The following is a 22,015-nucleotide window of genomic DNA, read 5'->3' on the forward strand; positions in this document are numbered from 1 at the left end:
GCCCTGTTAGACAGCCTAGCTTTCTGAATCATCGAGATCGCGCCATTGGTGTCGATATAAGGAGGCGGGTTTGGAGCTGCCGCTATTTGTAACCGGTGTCGATTTGCATCCGTAATTGCGGGAGGAGGCGGAAGTTGGATCTCACTCCTGGGCCCCTGGGGGTTTCTATTTGTTGCTTGAGCATTGGCTTGCCCTGCAAACCTCAACATTGCTTGAAAATTTCGACAATCCTTCTGCAAATGACCTGACTGCCTTTTTCCATTATTGTCGAGATAAAAATGCATCTGACACGGCCCGTTCATCATATCCTCGGGAGATACATATGATCTCTGGAACCTTGGTCCACTATTTTGCCTATTATTCCGAGAGTCATCTCTATTGTCGCCTCGCTGCTCACTACTCCTTTGATATTCATCTCTATTGTTTCCTCCAATGCTTCCTCGAAAACCAGTCGATATTGGGCCAGGAGCATCATAACTCGAGAACTGCCGAGGAAATCATCGTCTATTTTGAAAATTTTGACTGCGGTCCTCCTCTGGTGACCTATGTCGCTTATTGTGAACAACATCTTCTCCATCTTCCCATCTGTTTGCTATCTCCATTAATGTTGATACTGTCCTTGGGTTGGTTCTCCCCAAGTCTTCGACAAAATCTCCTCGTCGAATTCCTGCCACGAACGCATCTATTGCTCTCGCGTCAGATATGTTCTCTGCCGAGTTTTTAATGATGTTCCACCTCTGGATGTACTTTCTCATTGATTCATCATGCTTTTGTCTACACGACCTCAACTCTTCTAGTGATGCGGGTTTTTTGCAAGTAGATCGGAAATTCTTGACGAATACATCCTCAAAACTGTCCCAGCTGTCGATGGAACCTGTAGGAAGCTTCTTTATCCAAGATCGTGGGGCTCCACTCAGGTGTACTTGAATGCTCTGCATGGTTGTTCCTCTGGTTCCACCTATCAGCTTCACCGTCTCGAGATAATCAACTATCCAATCCTCGGGATCTTGCAGGCCATCGGATTTTTTGAAATTATCGGGTAATTTAAACCCTGAAGGAACTCGAGTTTTCCGGAGCCTCCTTGTAAAGCACGGTAACCCACACATATCCTCTTCATCTATTTCTGGGGAATGCCGATGTTCCCTTCTATTTTGTCGTGCTCTGTCTACCCGTGCTTGAGTTGTTGTGTCTCTTGCTCCACTTGTTCTCTCGGGACCTGGTGCCGCTGCAGTAGGTCGTGGACTATTTTTCCTTGCTGATCCTTCGGGAGGCGAATTTATAAACGCCGTTCCCATGGCTCCAACTCCTGCCATGGCCATATTGTACAATGGTTCTCTTGGATCTCCGGGAGGTGGCTTGGATGCGAGGATGAAGGCTTGCGTCGCCATGTACCCAGCTTCTGGTGTTTTGGGGATAATGTTCCCCCTCGTGTGTATCGACATAAAGGACATGTCGAGGTTTTGGACCAGATTTTCCCTATCTGCCTCATGTATATTTTGCAGCCGAGATCTCGCTCTATTTCGAGCTGCTCTGTGACTATCTCCTGAAGTGCCAGATTGTTGACTCAAGTTTGCTCTTCGCCTGCTTGACGCAGAAGCTGCGTCCTGCCTCCTATCCAGCTCGATTTTCTGTTTCTCGAGCTCCCGCCTGGTACGTGCAAGCCTATATTGATACGCTTGTAACTCCTCAGGTGTCGCTGTTATGGTCATTGGCTCTGTACCATCAATAGCTCTTGCGACTCGATCCCATACTGCCTGCGGAAATCGCACCATCTCTCGTGTTCCCGGTCCGATATATTTTGTTCCTAAACCTCGCGTGAGATCTGCAGGATCGACATACGGATTTCCCGCATCGTCGAAGTTCTCTGATGTCTCCTCCTGTGGGCGACTTGGTTCTCCAATTGCATAGATCTGATGATATTTTGGATTCCGAACTTTGTCGGGTTTGGTGACACCATCATAGATATTGGTGAAGACCTCTCCAACAATAGTGGATCTATCGATGAAGTTGAAGCTATCGATGTTGCTCGAGTCATCGCTTATATCGGAGTCCGCAGATGACTCGAAAGACATGTCGCTGAAGATCTTGGCGAGTTTTTCACTTGCCATAGTGCAGATGAAGCATGGCGGCGAAATCTCCTCGTCGCCTGACTCGGTTGACGATGTTGAATCCGAAAAATCGGGATCGACCGCTGATAATCCCGACGAGATCGGAATTTCGAGACGATATGATCCTTCCTTCTCGATGCGGAAGTGGAACTTTCCGAACGTCATCTCCATGGGCTCCTCCAGATACGCATATGCATCCAAACGGGAGGGCGGGTGAGGAACAAAATCGACTAGACCAGTTTCGATCTGTTTACCTCTGTCCATCGCGTTGCTTGCAGTTGACGAAGTCGACGATCTTGAACGTGCCATCAAGATCAGCTCCTTGTCGCCTCTAATTCCCACAGACGGCACCAATTGACAAGGGATTAACTTATCAATGCCTACGTATTGTAGACTAGGGTTTTAGTCGGAAGTAGAGGGCAAGTAGATCTCGAAGGTTTCAGCCGAAAAGTACTCGACGATTATGAAAACTAGGGTTGCGTGAAACAATGAGTCGATCCTTTCTTTGTCCCTCAACTCCCCCTTATATAGGAGGCGGAGCCGAGGGATTCGTAATACACAAGTTACAGAGTCCGGGAGGGTTTCCAACCCGTCCCGTAAAATTACAAGTCTATATTTCCTAATACAACTCTAACTTTCCTTGGTACTAATCTGGGCTTCCAAACTTCATAATCTTCGACTCGTGGGCTTTCAGTAAACCCCGGTTACCATCTTTGGCAGGCCCATTGGGGATGCCTATGTCACCGACCTCCAGGGTGATGCAGCCTCGCGCCGCACGGCATATCGCTAAGAGTCTCGCGGGCGAAGCGCGTGGGCAGACAAAGCCTCTCATTCTAGTCAGGAGCGTGAAGCCTGGCAAGGAGGTCCAAAGTACTGCGGGACCAAATCGTCTTCTTCTTCTTCTTCTTCTTCTTCGAGAAAGACGGAGCTGGATCTGGAGCCAAATCCGGGCTTGATGCAGGGGCGTCTTGCCTACGACGGGGGGTCTTGTCTCGGCTCCCACGAGGAAGGCCGCGCGACCGCTTCTCTGGCAGAGACTCGTCATCCCCCGCGGGCATCGACGATGACGCCTCTCCTACATGGCCACTGCCGCGGCCGCCTCTACCTCGACCACCACACTTCCCGCTCCCGGGAGGGAGACCCCATGGTCTCTTCACCACAAGGCTCACGCCCTCCGGCGTGGCTGGGGCCTTTCCTTTCAGAAAGACTTAAGACCTCCTTGGTGCCATTGGTGGTAGGGAGAAGAAGGGTGAGGAGTGGGGGAAGGCAATGAACCCTCTCCCCTCCTTATACCCGGACCGATGGGTGCGCTGGCGCTTCGATCGTCGCGCATTAATCGTCGGGAAGCGCCACGCACCCCAGTAACTCTGCGCGCAGCCCCAGGACGCGTCTTGTCACCCCATGGTTCCCAAACCAGCGGTGGGAAATCTTCTGCCGTTTGGTATGCACGTCTCAGATGCAAATCAACTGCATTGACCAGTGGAACCGCGAGAAGAAATCCGTGCCAGCAACTGTTGGCCACTTGCCCCTTCGTGGCCATCAACGGCCACAAGCGGGACAAGTGCCCGGGGGCTACTGTGGGATTCCTGGAAACTAGGGTGCCATAGACCTAAGGTTGCTGGGGCCGTAGTATTCACCTGGAAGCAATCACTCGAGGAGGCTACTCCCGAGTGAGGCTCCACGAGGCGTAAAACCCTCTTGGGGGCATCAAGCTGGAGCGGAAGACCGGCTCGGGGAGGAACTCCCTCGCGGAGGTTCCCTTGCCACCAGCCTCTCTAAGTCAGAGAGCCTTCTTTGGAGTGATGAGATCAACCAAGGGAGCATCGGATGCCACCTACACGGGCTCTGCCTTCGGGAGGAAGCAACGGGCTTCGCAGGCTACAAGACAAGGCCGAAAGACGCTGCGTGCGGCATGGGTGAGCTCAAAAGCTCCGTCCCGAGGAGGTGGGGTGCCATTTCCTCTTCGGTGATTAAAGCAAGCTCGACGAGGGCTAAATCAAGAAGACCATGTCCTTGCTACTTTGGTGCAAGACCGTATGGACGGCACAAGCGGCCACCGGAGGCGTCATCGATGACCTCAGCCTCTTCCATGGACCGCTGTTTTAATCAGCCATGGACTATGTTCATCTTGTAAAGGGCGGAGAGTTTCCCGCCCTCAGTTTGGAGATGTGGAAACCCTCCCCCCTTAAGATATTTCGGGGGGAAGAGGACCAACTCCTCTATAAAAAGACTAGCCTTGCTAGCGTAGAGGGGGACGATCTTGAGCGATCACAAACTCTAGACATATGTACGGTCATCTTCTCCATTGTGTCCTGCAATACAACCACCAAAGCAGGAAGTAGGGGTTTTACCTCTCCGAGGGCCCTGAACGTGGGTAACTGCCGTGTTCATTGCAGCAGTACCGACGTCGGGAGTTCACCGGCGTCCTTCTGAATCCCCTGTGTTCGAACCTTTGGGGTTCGGTGATACCTGTGTTCCTTCGCGAACACGAATCTCCCGTAGTGATGGTCTATTGCTGCAAGAAAACTTTTGGCCTCTCGGGTTTTTCCGGTTTGTGTTCATGACGTGATCTACACATGGTACCGCATACTAGCAGTTATTTTTTCGGTTGCGTGCCAGAGGGGGTATCTGCTAGAGATGTTCTAAGTGAGGGAAACCGCATTGAATCTAGATCTTGGATTCATTGGTTGACCTCCACCATTCTTCATCTTAGATCGACAACTGGGGAGGCCGGCCGCAAGCTCACGTCCACCGAGCGGCAGGCTATCGTGGAGCCGGAAGCCTGGAGGACGGCAAACACCACCACTAGAGAGGTTGCTGACGTGGCCATGGTGGAGGCTTACTAGTAAGCGCACAAAGCAGCGTCGACGGAGAAGTATGCCAGGAGGAGCTAGGAGAACGCGGCAAGGGAAGCAGCGTAGGCGAAGAAGATAGAAGCGAATGTCCTGTACAACAGCGGCAATGACAAGTAGATCTCATGTGTATTTAAATTTCACTCAATTATGTAAAATGTCCTAAAAAAGTTAAATGAAATTCATCCATTTCCTTTAAATTTGTGTATTCATCGTTTTCCAAATGAACCTATTGGGACTGTTGTTGGGAAAGAGGTACTCCCAACGTATATTACTGCGGTCGCCCTGATAGAACCGTTGATTCGCCTTTGTTGTAACCGGAGGTACGAAACTGATGGCACATTCATTTATGTATTCTTTTTATCATAAAAGAAGACGGATGTAAAAAATCCAATATACTCCCTCCGTTCATAAATATATTAAACACTGTAAAAGAATGAACATATGCAATACCGAAGATAAGACCGTTCCCTCAACCACTGTACATTGCCCTTTACGTTGAAAAAGATCATTGCTATAGTTTTTTTTTACGGGGCAGACGAGCATTGCTATGCTTTTTCTTGGCCAGAGCAGAATATTTGGGTCTCGTTTTCACACCTATCTGAAAGCATCTCCAATTCTCCACCCATAATACAGATGACTATTAAAAATAAATAAATTGATTCCATGACACAAGACAAGTCTTAGCATGATTTAACACTCGAGTTATACTAAAAAAGCCATGATTTAACGCCTCATGTTCGGTCCCTTTACTAAACAAAAAAGTTGTCTTTTTTCCCAGATTCCTCTACTAATGAAAAGGCGGCGACGGATTTAAAGCAGACGCCGGAATGGCGGATGAACACCACCTACAGCTACATCACACTCTCTCTGCACGTGAACCACTCCACTCTACGCTCTCACTCTCTCTCTCGTCGCCGTCACTCCCCCTAAACCCCAGCCAGAAATTCCGTAGAGCGAAGCGCAGGGCAAGAAGGCCAGTGGAGTGGCGATAGCAGCAGCAGCAGCCAGTCGAACAGCGCCTATCTTGTCTCTTCCTCCGCCGCCCGCCTCCTTTTTAATCTCTCTCCCCGCAAGAAAAGCTCGGATTCTTGGTGGTTTCCCCCTCCTCGATCTGAGACTCTGCCTTGCTTTTGTCCTCCCCCAAATGCCCGCCTCCCGCTCCCACTGAACCGAATCCCGCCGCCGGTACAACCTTCCCCGCCGCTTCTTGGCTACGCGCTGTCGGGAACTGGGGGTTATCCAATGGGTGCCAGGGCGAGGGCCGTCTCGGCGCTGCTGGTGGCCACGCTCCTCCTCGGCGCCTTCGCCCCTCCCGCCGACGCGTCGTCGTACCCCCAAAGTGAGCTCCGCGTTCTTGCTCTCCGGCCCTTCCGCGTTTCTTGATTCGATTCGGTTCGATTCGGCGTTTCTGACGAGTGTTCCCCCGCCGTTGCAGAGGTGGTGACCGGGTTCCTCTCCAATGCGGCGTCGGCGGTGATGAAGCGGCTCTGGTCGCTCAAATCCACGGCCAAGACAGGTGATTGCTGAAATCCCTCTTGTACCGTAGCGTTTTTTTCCAGATTTCTTGATCCGGGTTTTCCTGAAACAATGCTGTCTTTCTCTCTATTGGTGGGGAGCAGCGAGCGGAGCCAAGTCGATGGTGAAGTACGAGGGCGGGTACACCGTGGAGACGGTCTTCGACGGCAGCAAGCTGGGGATCGAGCCCTACGCCGTGGAGGTCACCCAGGGCGGCGAGCTGCTCGTCATGGACTCCATGAACAGCAACATCTACAGGATCGCGCTCCCGCTGTCCCGATGTGAGTCCCCCTTTCTTTCTGCCTAGATTTGGCCGTGTTTGTGCTAGCGTTAGTGCCTACTGGGATTCTGCTAACCAGATGTCTGCCAGCTGATTGGTGGGGGTTGGTGCTGAACTGCTTATGCTGCGGGTTGGTTGGAGTCATGAATTTTGGTCTGGCCTAGCTCTTGATTGCGATGTATTTGTTAGTTAGCAGTTCCTAATTCTCTAATTGCGATGTTTTTCATCTATTCTTGTAACCTGGTTAGTTCTGCTCGATGCACAATCAACAGCGGTAATTCACACTTGCAAAAGTGAGCAATTGGGTCTTACTTGAAAGGCTAATGCTAGTACTAATCTTTTCAAGTTGATGATATAATGTACTATAGCATTGGCAAGGACAACTTGGCATGATGATATCTAGACTTCCATATGATAATTTTCCTATAGACCTAATACAGCTTTACCCTGTTGCCCTGTGATCTACCTTTTTAATCTGTACGTTTTCCGTAAGGTGATGATGACATGGCTATCCATGTTTTGAGCAACAAATGATTTTTGATCTATATTAGACCTTGTTTCATATTGTGGTACTGGGCTGAACAATGCAGATAGCAGACCCAAGCTTGTTGCTGGTTCACCAGAAGGAATTCCTGGTCATATTGATGGGAGGCTGCGAGAGGCGAAGATGAACCATCCAAAGGGATTTACGGTGGACGGAAGGGGTAACATTTACGTGGCTGATGCTATGAACATGGCTGTTAGAAAGATCAGTGATACAGGTAAGCTAAAATGTCTAGTGGGGTATATGCACATGGTTTTGTCTGTTTCTTGAGCATCCTATGTCTGCCTTTTGGCTTTTGTTCTACACCATGCGTTACTCACCTGGCATAAAAAATTGTCAAAGGTTATGTACCAAGCTTGAGTAAATTTGCTTAGAGTGATCTCTAGAAGTCATCGTGATGACCAAAGTATGCTTCTTAAAAACTTCATGGAAGATCTTTGCATACATATCACTTGATTTCCAGGAAAGGAACAGAGAAAATGATTTTGCTTAATTGTTACCACAGAGAATCACAACAGTGAGACAAGAAATGATAGAGTGCACCACAAGTTCGTGACTGCTCTTTTGTATTCAAGCCAGGCTATTTTTTAACATTATAATGTTCTGAAGCTGCATAGGAAAAGTAGTAGAGAAAACCCTTCTGCTCTTCTAACTTGATTAAGTTGCTAGCTCATCTATTTCATAATAACGAATGATTCCTGCTTAACACTTTTACTCTGCATTGTTAATACTCCCTCATCTTTGTGTATTGCATTGTAACTGTGTGCCCTAAACATTTGTGTATTGCATTGTAAGTGTGTGCCTCAACTCTGCCCATTCATCTAATCTTATAGTCCACCATTTTATACGTGGAGGTAGCTAAGTACAGACGAGGGCAGTAAAATGCATAATTGTATTACAATATTTAAATTAACTGAGTTTCGTTGTAGTTAAATTCAATCTACGTGCTCTCCCATCCTTATGCATACCTCTTCCTATCTACTATTTTTTTCTAAACAAGTGCTTGACATATTGTGTTTGACATTTAGGGGTTACAACGATTGCTGGAGGGAAATCAAGCAGAGGAGGGCATGTTGATGGACAAAGTGGCGATGCAAAATTTTCTACTGATTTTGAAGTCCGTTACATTGCCAGTAGTTGCTCCCTTCTGGTGATTGACAGAGGAAACCAAGCTATTCGAGAGATTCCGCTCAACTTTGATGACTGTGTGTATCAGTATGAAGCTGGTGTTCCTCTAGGTATAGTTAACCGATATTGTACAATTATTATGTGACCTGAATAACTTGATGTTGGTGCAACTATTACTACCTAAGTTAACCTTTTAACCTCTGTACAGTATAGCTAATTACTTAAAGTTGTATCCTTACAGGAGTAGCTCTTCTTCTTGCTGCTGCTTTCTTCGGCTACATGCTTGCATTGCTCCAACGCAGGGTTTTGGGGATGGTATCAACAGAAGATGTAAGTATTCACTGTTTTCTTTGTTTGTGAGGAAAAAAACATGACGTGCACTCCCTGCCAGATTGGCAGAGTTAGCAAATAAGGCAAGGGCTACAATGGACCATGGGCCTGCTGTACCCCAGCAGGCCAGCACATGAATATGTTGCCATCAGTCTTTTGTCACTCCTGGTACTGATTTTCATCATTCATTGGCCCCAGCCTGCTTCCTTACTATGCCCACACATAGCCCTCATTTACCAGCTTGTGGGATAGCTAGTGCACTAGTAACATGATTCTAGCTGAAATTGGTGGGTGAAATAACTTACTATTGGGAAGTTCAGTCCTAATTACCATTCCAGTTAACGTAATTCAGAATGGAAGCTTTTACTTATCACAGTGCTTGTACATATTTGGATCGCCCAATCTTGATCAGAAGCTTCATCTGATTAACTAGGGTGGGGCACATGAAAGTTGCATAAACATCCAGTTTGTTTATTCTGCCATGATAATCCAGTATGAAATATCTTCAAAAATTAACACAATAGATAGCATATTTATGTAAGTCTGTGCTGTCCTTCTCCTTATGGCTAACTTCAAAGTTATGTCTTGTTATGTGCATTCTTGTTGCAGTAATTGGTTTTGATAGGGATCTTGTTGTAGTAAATTTGGAGACAACACTGTTTGAATGAATTTTTTTCCCTTGTAGGAACCCCAGATTCAACCAAAAGCCAGCATCGCAAGCATCCCTCCGTACCAGATTCAGAAGCCACTAAAGCCTTCCCTTCGACCCCCGCTAATCCCAACAGAGGAAGAATCCGAGAAGCAAGAAGCTGAAGAGGGGTTCTTCACCTCAATCGGCAAGCTGATCGGAGGAGCCAAATCATCCATCGTGGAGATCGTCGGTGCAGCATTTTCCAGGAAGAAGCGTGTCAACATGCACCATTACCAGCAGGGCAGAGCAAGCTCCTGGCCAGTACAAGAGAGCTACGCCATCCCGCGCGATGAGACACCTCCAGCGCTGGACTCAAGGACGCCGACCCCTCGCAAGAACTACGCGTTCATGTCGAAGGAGCCAGAGAAGATCCACCGCATCCGGCAAGACGGCCGGGCTACCCAATACAGCGGCTGGAATGGAGAATCACCTCAGCAGCAGCAGGTGCACCACCAGCAGTACCTGCAGCACAACAGGCAGTACTCCCTTGGACCACAGACCTTCTATGAGCCGAGCTGCGAGGCGACCAACGAGATCGTGTTTGGGGCTGTGCAGCAGGAGGGGGATGGTGCTCGCCGCGCCAGCTTCAGTGATGCGGTCTATGAGCAGAATGGGCTGCGGTACCGCAGCGGTTACATGGGGTGAGAACCACAACGGTGTCCGGTAGAGGATCGGGTGCTCTTTTTTTGCCAGCTACATGATTAGATTTACTGCTGTTCTGCCGCCCATGTTGTACTCCATGTCTACATGTAAGGTTATGACAAGTGAAAGACTGAAGAGAGGAAGAGAAATGTAGTACCTGTTCTCCGGGTTGAACCGTTGATGGAAAAGCTGGGTTTTTGCTAGAAGAATATCGTGAACTTTGACTAGTAATATATATACTAAGAGATAGATTATGTATGTATGTAAATGAATTCTGGTTTGATGTGTTGGTCCTGAATTCGTTGGGCAGATGATATCTCGCACTGATCGACGTTGTTGGATGCACTGTGCTAGAACATGTGCCGTGAGGTGCTCATGGGTGGCATGGCAGACAAGCAACGGTGATTTGCTGATGGGGCAGGGACTCCAGGGAGCGGTGGGCACCTCCTGAGGTTTGCTTTGTGTCCATCAGCATTCGCCACTGGCGCTGGGCAAAGGGACAAGTGGTGTGTACCCGAACCCAGGCAACAGATTGACACAGAACATACGCTGGCCCTCCCCGGCGCCCTACATCAACAGTTCTGTGCTTGTTTGTTTCCATCATTTCATCCATGACACCGTCCAGCAATTATCTCCAGGTCCAGGATGGAGATTATGATGCCCAATGTTAAGCACACGGGTCTTTATTTACAGATAAACTTACCACTTTCCTGGCTAATGAAACTATTCCGGAATCCAGAATGTATTGCTGGAAATACGTAGTTGAGTTATATTACTGAGGTAGGTAAAGCATCATTCCAACCTCAAATTCAGATGACTATGAGAAATATACATGGCTAGAGTTCATTCAGGAAATATGCTTGGATAATCTCCCAAAATTCGCAAACTCAGATCTTGTTACTAGAAAATGAGCGAAGAAACGGTTCTCACGTTCAGCACCTGCTTACATATAGGAATGGAAATGCTGTCTTCTATTACAAAGAGATCACCACATCACACTGGAGTCACAGCTACAACGCAAAACTGAGGAAAGCACTAGTAGCAGAAATATGAATGGCACCATTCCCCAGTTCTTCATTGGTGCAGAACAGGGACGACAGACCACACCTATCTCATTTCCGCCTATCCTTGGCCCTTTTAAATGTTTGCCTGCCCTTGTTCTTCCACTTCTGGTTGCCTCCTGGCGTCCGGGTCTCCTGAATTTCCCTTACCTTGCGCATCCTGCATTTTGACAGAGAGTGATGGCATTCAGTTTCAGGAATGCTTAGTTAAATGTGAAAAGATACATTATCTGCCAAGTTCTTTAGTAATTTATTAATCAAAGCACATAAGTACATTTTTGTTCTATTCTTGGTCAGGATCTACTTCGACATGTTACAGACAGAACCGGACAGTGATTCATGCAATGGATGCTGCGTCAAAACCAAACTCCAAACAAAGGAAAGGCTCTGTCTATTTTACAATATGGTTCTGTTGTTGTATAACCAACTTACTCATGCAATCCTTTGATCCACCATATATGCAACTAAAACATAAAAAAACTTGTACTGAGCCTCCAGTATCACTTCATTGGTAAAAGGATGGGCTTACCTGTAGTTCTTCAGTTTTGGGTCAGATAATATCTCATCGACCAAGTTTGTCTTCTGATCACTCTTTGTGAGCCTACCTGAGTAGAACTCAGACGCAGGCGCAATAACTGTTCCCACCTGAACCAATAATATTCAGCATATTAACTACTGATGAATATTCACAAGTTTTCAACAGGGTGAGATGCCTAAAATAATTAACAAATCTTTGTGATTTGATAACTTACTTGGAAATACTTGGGTAGGGCCTTGGATTTACCAGATCTCTTGAAATGCCTTTTAGGGTCCAGTACATGCCTCAGCTGAAAAACATACGCCGAGCATATTGTGGTTAAACCACCAAAAACATAAACACTAGGAACAAAGAGGTGGCCCCGTCGTCATTGTAGTTCAACATTTAAATTGCATTTTAACTCCCAATACTCTGGTCTTCTTAGAATTAACACAGTTAGAGCAGATTGTGGTACTAACATATAAGCCTCCAAAGACAGTACATGTTGACAATCAAAATATGGATGGTACTAACTACTAAGTGTTCACGAAACCATTCATGCTTGCTCAATAGCTATATTCTCAGCTACTGAGACCAAACAAAAGGAGGACACTTGTATTTTGTGCAGGGGAAACCTAGTATTACCCTGAGAACAACACACAAGCAAAGGAAAAATCCATGGGTAGGCATGCTCTACATTCTAGTACACGCTTATCAAACGGCTTATGCTTGACCATCATGGATTCAGTTCCTAAATGCTCAATTAAACAGGTAGTTTCTATTTTCCAAAGTTACATAATGCTGCCAGCAGCCACACACAAAAGTACTCCTACCACTGAGAACAATTCACCCAAGTGCAACACCATACCTGCAAAATCTCCAGGTCTTTCTTGAGCTCGGGCGTGATGGTGGGCGCAGGCATGTCGAACCTGCAAACGGAACCCGTAAGCACCCATACAAGGAACCAACAGCATTAAGTAGACTCTGAGTTTCCAACTCACCAGCCCTTGCCGGTGGTGTCCTTGACGTTCTTCCTGGCCATCTTGTTGACCTTCCTCGGGTCCCTGGGCGGCACGAAGAGCCCGCCCACGAGCTCGTTGCGGGGCTTCCAGAGGCTCCCCTGCGCGTCGATGCTCGAGGCCGGCGCCGCGCCCTTGCTGCTGCAGGCCGCCGGCAGGGAGGGGACCTTGGGCGCCCACGACAGGCCGATCGGCGCTGCCGCCGCCTCCGTCATCTCTCTCCCGCTGCCTGTAAGATCGGGTAGCTTCGTTGGGTTAGGCGGCGGCGGTGCAGGGGAGAGGAGGAAAGGCGGCGCGGGTGCAGGGGGAGGGGGACTGCGACGAGGGAGGGGGAGTACACCGACCGTAAGTGGGCTTGGCCCAGAGTCGTTCTCTGCGTTTGGGCTGCGTGCGTTTTTGGTTTCCTGCTAATTCGATGCGCCCTTGCCTTCATTTCGTTTCGCTGCGTCAAGTGACCCTCATAGAGTGTTTCCCTACTGATTCAGTCGTTTCAAGACAGAACAAAATTTTGGAAAATGTTCAGATTCAATTTTTTCTGAAATTCGAAAAATATTCAGATTTTGATTTTTAAATTTACTTTTCAAAATTTGAACATTTTTGGAATTTCAAAAAGTTTCGAATCTAAACATTTTAAAAAAATTGGAAAAAATATTTGTTTCACAAAATTTTAATATTTTTATGTATAAAAATTTTCTGCATTTGAATATTTTCAAATTTGAATATTTTTTGAATTTGAATAAATTTTCGAGTATGAATATATTTTTTAAAATTTTAAAAATCCAAAATTGACATTTTTCAAAATATGAACTTTTTTTAATATGAAAATTACCAAATTTGAAAAAATTCATTTTTCCCCAAAATAATAATATTTTTTCGAATTTGAACATTTTTTAAAATTTGAACATTTTTCAAATTTTGAACAATTTTAAAGTTTGGACCGTTTTCAAATTTGAACATTTTTTAAATTTAAACATTTTAAAAGTTGAACTTTTTAGGAATTTGAAAAAAAGGAGAAAGAAAGCATAAAAGAAAAAGAAAGAAAAAGAATAAACACAAAATAAAAAAAATGGAAATGGGCCGGGCCCTATACCCGACCAGGGTGTGCGGCAGGACGCTATACACCGACCTGGTCGGTGTTTAGGATCCGCCGGGAAGTAGGGCTTAGGAGTCCTCGATGTCGGGGGTTTTGGGCCGTGGCATGGAAGGTCTTCCTACTGGGCTATAATGGGAGTTTAATGGGCCACTGAGGTTTTTAGTCAGAAATGGGCCGTATTATGTGTCCCTCGAAGTACGCCCTTCGGCAATATCTATTTGATGCTTCATGCAAATGATATTGACTTGATGTGTACCCACAATGAGTGCCTAGGCCTGGCTCGTTAAGTAGCGAACGAAATGGAGATGAAGAAGACGACGACCCGACGGGGACGACTTGGCTGGCTACGACGTTGTTGGCAGAGGTGAGGAATGGGGTTTGGGTTCGTGTGCGGTGGCTCACCGACATTGATCCTTAGGGTTTCGGGTGCAGGGGGTCGCTAGAGACGGGGGAGGTGGGGTGGGTTCGAGGGAGTTCCGGGGTGGTGGAGGACCGGCGGAGGCGACGACTCGCGCAGGGCGGGGCGGCGAGGCGGGAGCACCATCGGCCGCGTGTGACGACAGCTAGCAGTTTCACCGGCGCGAGGGGGAGGGGTGGGGTTGTTGTTGTGGAGAGAGCATAAAGAAGACAACCGCGATGGAGGTGGGAGGAAGATGAAGGGCGACCGGGTGGTGGGCCATGACCCATGATGGCTTCCGCGCGAGCTTCGACGCGTTTGCATCCGCGTCAAGCGTGAAATAGGATCCCCTTCACCTTCAAACACAGGCAATGGCGCGAAAAATCTGCCAGAGACGACTATTGATTTTAGTGACCGAGCCAGGAATCGGGGTTAACCAGGGTGAATATTTAAGCTCTCATACAACTCATAGTTGCAGCTTGTCAATTTTGAGTTCTCAGGGTTGCATGCCTTCCACAACTCGTCGAGGATGACTGTGATCCAGCCCTAACACGAGATTCGAATTCCGCCACAAACATATTTTTGCCAGTCCTCTAGGTTTTCCCATGCTGGCCAAAGGGCACTTGCGACCGTTTGAATATGAAACTTTTTTTTTGGGTACAGTAACTTCCCCGCAAACATCCACTTTGGTTTTGCACCCGAGATACAGCAGAATCCATTATACTTTGCCTTGATTCCAACCGCACCATGCCGAAGAATCGACGTGTGTCGCCAAACCCACTAGAACCCTAATCGCCTAGTATGAGGCTCCTAGTTTTCCGGGGGAAAACTTTATAGGTGCACTAGATATATGTGTTTGCTGAGGACTATATATATCTGATCCATACAAAGTACAAACGTTCTATAGCAGATTTCTGTTAATTTGCATAGTGCCCACTTATTGGATCAAACTTCCGTTTCAACCTGTGGCTCAATCGCGCACCTCGATGAATTTTGCGATGTGGCGCAAAACCATCTGGATCAGTCTCAAGGCTCGTGGAGGCTGATAGTCTCCATGCTTGCCTCTATGTCTCCCTGCACATGGAAATGGGAATGGTGAGAAAATGTGTGGTGAAAACAGGAGCTGCAGGGTTCAGGTTCGTTGTAAACAATGGTAATCAGACAGTTTCAGGCTAAAAATCCACCAAATGCTGTTATTTTATATCTTTGATTTAAATAAGATGTACGTACCATTGATTTCAAGTCATCTGTTCCGAAATAGGATAGTCTAGCTTCATGTAACGAGTCTGCATTTATTCCCTTGCGTGCACAGCATGTATTTTCATTTCCTTCATAGAAGTCAAAATCGTCCAGAATTGATGTTCCATGGCAATAAGACTTGAAAATTTTCAACACTTCCAGACCCTGGGGCAGGCTAATCTACATAAGAAAGGAATAGAAGAGTAAGATTAAGATTAAGAAAATCTAGACAATAAATAAGTAAATTAAGTTGCAACGAAGCATATGACAAGAAATAAACTTGATATCAGGTAATATCGACATTCGACAATACATACAGATGTAAACAATGGATTCTGTGCAGTGAGATTGCCCCGATCTCCGCTGAGGCACCACACCGATATGCAATACAGGGAATAAGATCCGTTCAAGATAGCAAAAGATACAACATATGTCCATTTAGTGCTAGTAGGATTCCGCTACTTGATCTCACCCCTACTAGAGTTTCCCTCATGTTGTTTTTGGGAAGAAACACAACGTGAGGAATGAGATAAGTGACCATGCATTGGAGAGGCAGTAGTTGTAGCACTACCGCAACTGTAGGAGGCTTCCTTGGATATATTTTAGCTTTTCTTTACATTTTCTAATACAAGTATACAACAGCCAAATAATTCACTTCCTTGGAAATATTTTACAGTACAAATTAAGAAAGAAAAATCATGGTACCTCTTGAGCGTCCCGGCTGAAAGTAACAGGTCTGTTGTCATTATTTTCAAGGGTGATGTGCTTGAAGAGCCGATTCGGAATGTCCTTTATAATGTGCCAAACTATAGGGAAAAAGCCATTCCATTTATCTTGTTGCCAGAAGTCCATGGTCTTCTTAAAATCAACAGGACCTAGCATCTCAGCCATTCCTACAAACTGCCCACTGGTATTAACCTGAAACAGGGAATACTACGGAATGACCCGTCTTGAAATTTTTCCAGTTTGATAAAATAGCAGTACAATGAACAAAGTTTTGGATGGTTTCATTCAAATCTAGTGAGGGCATCCAGTGGATTAAATGCATCTGTTTTAGATAAAATCATTGCTTAAGCTGATGGCAAGAAGCTAGGAGCACAATTCAGGGAAATTTGAATTTGATAAAGGAATACAGTACTACATATTTCATATAATGAAGTCAATTCATTTATCAACAAACAAAACAAAGTGTGGAGTGCACATCAACATCACAGTAGTAAGTAGCAACTCAATCTAACTAAAGACTTAAAAAAAAACAATCTCATCAACGGAACTGGATATCACACACTGAGATGCTTGCTTAATTATCTCACTTGAACATATAACTCATCAAATACTAGGGTTGTTAAATGCTTTTTCTGCTACAAACTAGAAAACGATAAATAATTAAAGAAGTTCATTTGATCCTTACTGACCGAAAAGAATAGAAAGACAGGACATTTTGTGCCCTTTTCCTTAGTTAAAGCCTGAGCATCATGAAAAGCAGCATCCAGCTTATTGTTCCCATATGATGTACTTGCCCAAACATTGTATTTGATACCTTTATGAATATTATTTTCACTATATGACTTTATCATGAAGAACTTGGCATGTTCATACTGAACTGAGAAGTCCGATCTGTTAAATTGGTCTCTACGGACCAAAGGGCCCAAGATATCTTTCTTCGTAGTCGGTGTTGATGCGTTGTTCAACTTGTTTGCACGGGGACCACAAACTCGGTCCCTTAAATCCTCAGAAGTTCCCAATGGGTTTTCCTTCTTGCTATTTCGACAGTAGTCAGTGTTGTTAAGAGCTCCGTTAGCCACCTGTGGTCTTGTGCCAGTATGTATGGTTGTGGTCATCTTGACTTGCTGATTACTAACATGACTATTGACAAAATTGTCACATGGGCGCCCACTCCCACGAGAAGTACCTTTCTGGTAGCCTCTTGGGTGCACACTCCCACGAGAAGCGCCTTGCTGGTAGCTTGATAATTGACGTGCCTCAGCATCATGGGCCTCATGGCACCTCTGACCAGAATACAAAGATACTTTGTCTCGGTAGCGCCAATGGTGAGATAGTTTCGAAATGTCCTCGCCATAACCTTGTCTATTTGCGAATGAGTGGATGTCAGCACCATACTGCTGATATTGTCTTGAGTATGACATGCCATTAGACTTTTGAGTAGACAGAGAAGGGATCTCATCACCATAGTTCTGTCTACTTGAGAATGAGGGGAATTCAGCACTACAGTGCCCCTGATTTGAGTGCAAAATGCCATTGAACTTCTGATTAGATAGAGAAGGGATTTCATCGCCATAACCTTGTCTAGTTGAGAGTGACCGGGATTCCGGACCATAGTGCCATTGACTCGAGTGTGAAAGCACCCCATTGCCATTGCACCTGCGACTAGACAGAGAAGGGATCTCATCACCATAGGACAGTCTTGTAGGTAGTGAAGGCTCCTGCCCCCCATTTTCAAAGCTTCGTCGACTTGAAAATGAATTAGTCTCATCCATACAATGGGTCCCTCTGGGCGAATCAACTATCTGCATCAATGCGAATTTGTCATTAAGGAACACATCCATACACAAAAAGGTTTAACATTTACTACATATGCTAGATGCACAACAATATATACAGATATTTTTCATTCAAGTACAACTAATGGTCCATAGATAAATTGACCATTGTAATTTGCGAAGGCAGTAGATCGATCCGATCCTTTGTAGTGATGATCTGGATGACAACCTAAGCAAAATCAACTTTAGCTTCTTCTAGATATGATCTTCTCATGTGAGGACTACTAGAATATGATGTAGGATAGTCATCCCTTGCCCTAAAGACATTGCTTTTTGTTCTTGACATTGCATGCCCTGATGCATCTGGACTTGTTTCCAATAAAGAAGAATTTTCTCAAGAACAGCTCAATAAAGGAAAGTAAGGCTGCTAGCTACCATATATTCATATATATTCACTTTGTGGTGACATTTCTTCCTTGGAATATACATGTGACCCAATGTCAGCAGCATACTTGCTCTCCCAAGACTGTGCTTGATAATCCCGAGAAGGGATCAAAAAGTTGTTAAATCTTGACGAACAAAATCATTAGGTTTCACATAGAGCATGTTATCCACAAATTGCATGCCTTTATTAAAACACAAACTTTACTTAGCACATACCTATTGAACAAGTGATCAATAATTCTGTTCATTTTTAAACATCTGAAGCACACACACACACAAATGCATGAACAGTTCATTTGCATTTTGCCCCTGAATCTAAGTGTTCAAACTGACGAAAAAACAAGCGGAAATAATGTTAAACCATATTCCTAATAAGTTGGCTCTGGAGGATTAAACTAAACTGGAAAAAAAACCAGGCCGGCCGAAATGTGAAGTCAAGTTCGTGATAAGGCGTTCTCACGCGGAGGTGCTGGCAAGTGATACCTAGGAGCGACCTTGGTGGCGGGCTGCGGGTGTCCGGGCTATCCTCAAACGCCCTACGGCCACTCTAGTTGCTTTCTTTCTCAAACTTTGGCTAAGCTGTATGCCGCAGCATGTAATCCGTAAACCTGTGTTCCGAACCTGAGGGCTTTACTAATTTAAAGTCGGGCAGTAAGCTGCCTTGAGTATTATGCTTGAGTAACTGGACACTGGAGTAAAGCAAATATTTCTAGTTCAGAAAATTCTGATGTCGAGCAATGATGATTGAATAAGAGATAAGTACACCCATACCAGACGCGCTACAGGCCTGTTTGCGTCATGAAGAAAATCGGTGTCCTCTTCTTCACTTTTCATACTGTTCCCTGCATAACGGAAAAAATTGCCGGCAGAATAAGATATTGCCATACATGCAGGCGGATGAAAAGGTTCCTTCATCTGCACGCAGAACGATCCATCGAGGGGGGATCCATGGTTTGTTTACTTACCGGCGAACCCGATATCTGCCGCCAGTCCAGCGCCCGAAGCGGAGGTGGAGGATGAGGAGGAGAGGGCGCCGGCGGAGTACGAGACGAGGCAAAGAATCCGGGGCCGCTCCCTCGTTCTACCGGCGGGCGGCGGTGGTGGGGGGATTGGGAGGAGAGGAGGGCGGACGGGAGGATTTTTTGGAGGGAAAATCGATAGGGCGTGGAAAGAGCCAAAGAGGGGAAGGGGAGAAGGCGAGAGAGGAGGAAGAAGAGTGTGAATCGAGGGGGAGAGTGCGTGGTGTTCGGTTACCTCGAGTCGTATGCACCAGGGCTCGGCCCTGCTGACGGATCTTGGGATAGGTCACGCTCGAAATAGGCTTTTGGCCGCTATATTAATATAGCAACTACAAGATACAACAAGCACACAAAAACAGCAGCACAATCAAGTCCAAAAGAAAAGACACAAAAAGAAAGATAAGAGAAACAAAATGCCGTCATCGACAGCTCGACGGAAAAACGAAAATGAGTCGTCACCGCTGCGCCCTCCGGACAAGTCCCACCATGCTCCTAGCACTCTGGATCGCCCACATATCAAGCAACACCTCCAACAAGAAAAGCGACGACGACGCCGCTGCTGCCCGGACAAGTCCTAGGGTTTCCCCCGGTACACGACGGGGGTGAGGAGGGAGGTTCACATGATGCCCTTCAGGAAGGAAGGATGGCACCCGTAGGCATCACCGCATCGATGCCGAACGAGCCGGCAAGGATTTCTCCTGACCCCAACCAACACCACCATGGACGATCCAAAGAGCCCACCCAACCTATCGCCCACCAACATGCGCCACCACGGTCTTGACTACAACTTCGCCATCCCACTGCGAACACCGTCGCGAGGCCTAGAGAAAGGAAAGGGACAACAGCACCACAGCCGCGCGGGAGGGCACTACCTCCACTGCCTTTGCGGTAGCCGACCAGACGTAGTAGCAGAGACACACCAGGCCCGTACTGGCCCGGTTAGGCCCAAATTGGCCGTGAAGTTTCCGCCGCCACGTTGCGGAAGGACGGCTGGCAGTGCCGCCATGATACGTCTCCAACGTATCTATAATTTCTGATGCTCAATGCTAGTTTTATGATAATACCTACATGTTTTGCTCACACTTTATAATGATTTTATGCATTTTCCGGGACTAACCTATTAACAAGATGCCGAGGTGCCAGTTCTTGTTTTCTGCTGTTTTTGGTTCCAGAAAAGCTGTTCGGACAATATTCTCGAAATTCGACGAAACAAAAGCCAAACCTCCTATTTCTCCGAGGGACAAACGGAGCCAGAAGGACAAGCCAGAGGGAGGCCCACGGCCTCCACACCATAGAGGGGCGCGGCCAGGAAGGGGGGTGATGACCCACAAGTATAGGGGATCGCAACAGTCTTCGAGGGAAGTATTACCCAATTTATTGATTCGACACAAGGGGAGACAAAGAACACTTGAAAGCCTTAACAGCGGAGTTGTCAATTCAGCTGCACTGGAAACAGACTTGCTCGCAAGAATTTATCGATAGTAACAGCTTTATAGCAGATAGCAGTAGTGAAATAACAGCAGCAGAGTAACAAAGACAGCAGTAGTGATTTTAGTAAACAGCAGGATTAAAATACTGTAGGCACGGGGACGGATAACGGGCGTTGCATGGATGAGAGAAACTCATGTAACAATCATAGCATGGCATTTGCAGATAATAATAAAACGGTGTCCAAGTACAAAGCAATCAATAGGCATGTGTTCCAATTATAGTCGTACGTGCTCGCAATGAGAAACTTGCACAACATCTTTTGTCCTACCAGCCGGTGGCAGCCGGGCCTCAAGGGAAACTACTGGATATTAAGGTACTCCTTTTAATAGAGTACCGGAGCAAAGCATTAACACTCCATGAACACATGTGATCCTCACGTCGCTACCATTCCCTCCGGTTGTCCCGATTTCTGTCACTTCGGGGCCATTGGTTCCGGACAGCGACATGTGTATACAACTTGCAGGTAAGACCATAAACAACGAATATCATGATGAAATAATAACATGTTCAGATCTGAGATCATGGCACTCGGGCCCTAGTGACAAGCATTAAGCATAACAAGTTGCAACAATATCATAAAAGTACCATCTACGGACACTAGGCACTATGCCCTAACAATCTTATGCTATTACATGACCAATCTCATCCAATCCCTACCATCCCCTTCGGCCTACAGCGGGGGAATTACTCACACATGGATGGGGGAAACATTGCTGGTTGATGGAGAGGCGTTGGCGGTGATGGCGGTGATGATCTCCTCCAATTCCCCGTCCCGGCGGAGTGCCAGAACGGAGACTTCTGGCTCCCGAGACGGAGTTTCGCGATGTGGCGGCGTTCTGGAGGGTTTCTGGCGACTTCGACCTCTCCCTGTGCGTTTTTAGGTCGAGGCGAATAAGTAGTCCGAAGGGGGGCGTCGGAGGCCAGCCGAGGGGGCCACACCACATGGCCGCGTGGGCCCCCCCGGGCCGCGCCGCCATGTGGTGTGGGGCCCTCGGGCCTCCACTTCAATTGTCCTTCCGGCTCCATCGGTATTCCGGGAAAATAGGCCCTTTCGTCAAAATCCCGAGGTTTTTCCCGAAAGTTGGATTTCTGCACAAAAACGAGACACCGAACAGCTTCTGCTGAAAACAGCGTTAGTCCG

At 46.7% G+C, this 22,015-nt stretch overlaps 3 protein-coding genes across 3 annotated transcripts; 1 reads left to right on the plus strand and 2 right to left on the minus strand.

Annotated features, from left to right (window-relative positions):
* Nucleotides 1-5,819: 5,819 nt before the first annotated feature.
* On the plus strand, nucleotides 5,820-10,391 carry LOC124693063. Its single transcript, XM_047226516.1, has 7 exons — nucleotides 5,820-6,302; nucleotides 6,399-6,479; nucleotides 6,583-6,759; nucleotides 7,349-7,519; nucleotides 8,331-8,540; nucleotides 8,672-8,760; nucleotides 9,446-10,391. The coding sequence occupies exons 1-7, from the start codon at nucleotides 6,206-6,208 to the stop codon at nucleotides 10,094-10,096; spliced, it is 1,476 nt and encodes a 491-aa protein (XP_047082472.1). The 5' UTR covers nucleotides 5,820-6,205; the 3' UTR covers nucleotides 10,097-10,391.
* Nucleotides 10,392-10,939: 548 nt separating this feature from the next.
* Nucleotides 10,940-12,942, minus strand: LOC124693065 (rRNA-processing protein fcf2-like). The gene is made up of 5 exons (XM_047226518.1): nucleotides 12,673-12,942; nucleotides 12,540-12,600; nucleotides 11,907-11,981; nucleotides 11,684-11,799; nucleotides 10,940-11,314 (listed from the first exon to the last, which is right to left on the minus strand). Exons 1-5 carry the CDS (start codon nucleotides 12,903-12,905, stop codon nucleotides 11,206-11,208), a joined length of 594 nt encoding a protein of 197 aa, XP_047082474.1. The 5' UTR covers nucleotides 12,906-12,942; the 3' UTR covers nucleotides 10,940-11,205.
* A 1,795-nt stretch (nucleotides 12,943-14,737) lies between these two features.
* On the minus strand, nucleotides 14,738-19,634 carry LOC124693064. The gene is made up of 6 exons (XM_047226517.1): nucleotides 19,330-19,634; nucleotides 19,136-19,206; nucleotides 16,835-17,947; nucleotides 16,125-16,337; nucleotides 15,411-15,599; nucleotides 14,738-15,254 (listed from the first exon to the last, which is right to left on the minus strand). The coding sequence occupies exons 2-6, from the start codon at nucleotides 19,196-19,198 to the stop codon at nucleotides 15,207-15,209; spliced, it is 1,626 nt and encodes a 541-aa protein (XP_047082473.1). The 5' UTR covers nucleotides 19,199-19,206; nucleotides 19,330-19,634; the 3' UTR covers nucleotides 14,738-15,206.
* Between the last annotated feature and the right edge of the window lie 2,381 nt (nucleotides 19,635-22,015).

Source organism: Lolium rigidum, chromosome 2 (genome assembly GCF_022539505.1).
Source record: "Lolium rigidum isolate FL_2022 chromosome 2, APGP_CSIRO_Lrig_0.1, whole genome shotgun sequence".
Taxonomy (NCBI): Eukaryota; Viridiplantae; Streptophyta; class Magnoliopsida; order Poales; family Poaceae; genus Lolium; species Lolium rigidum.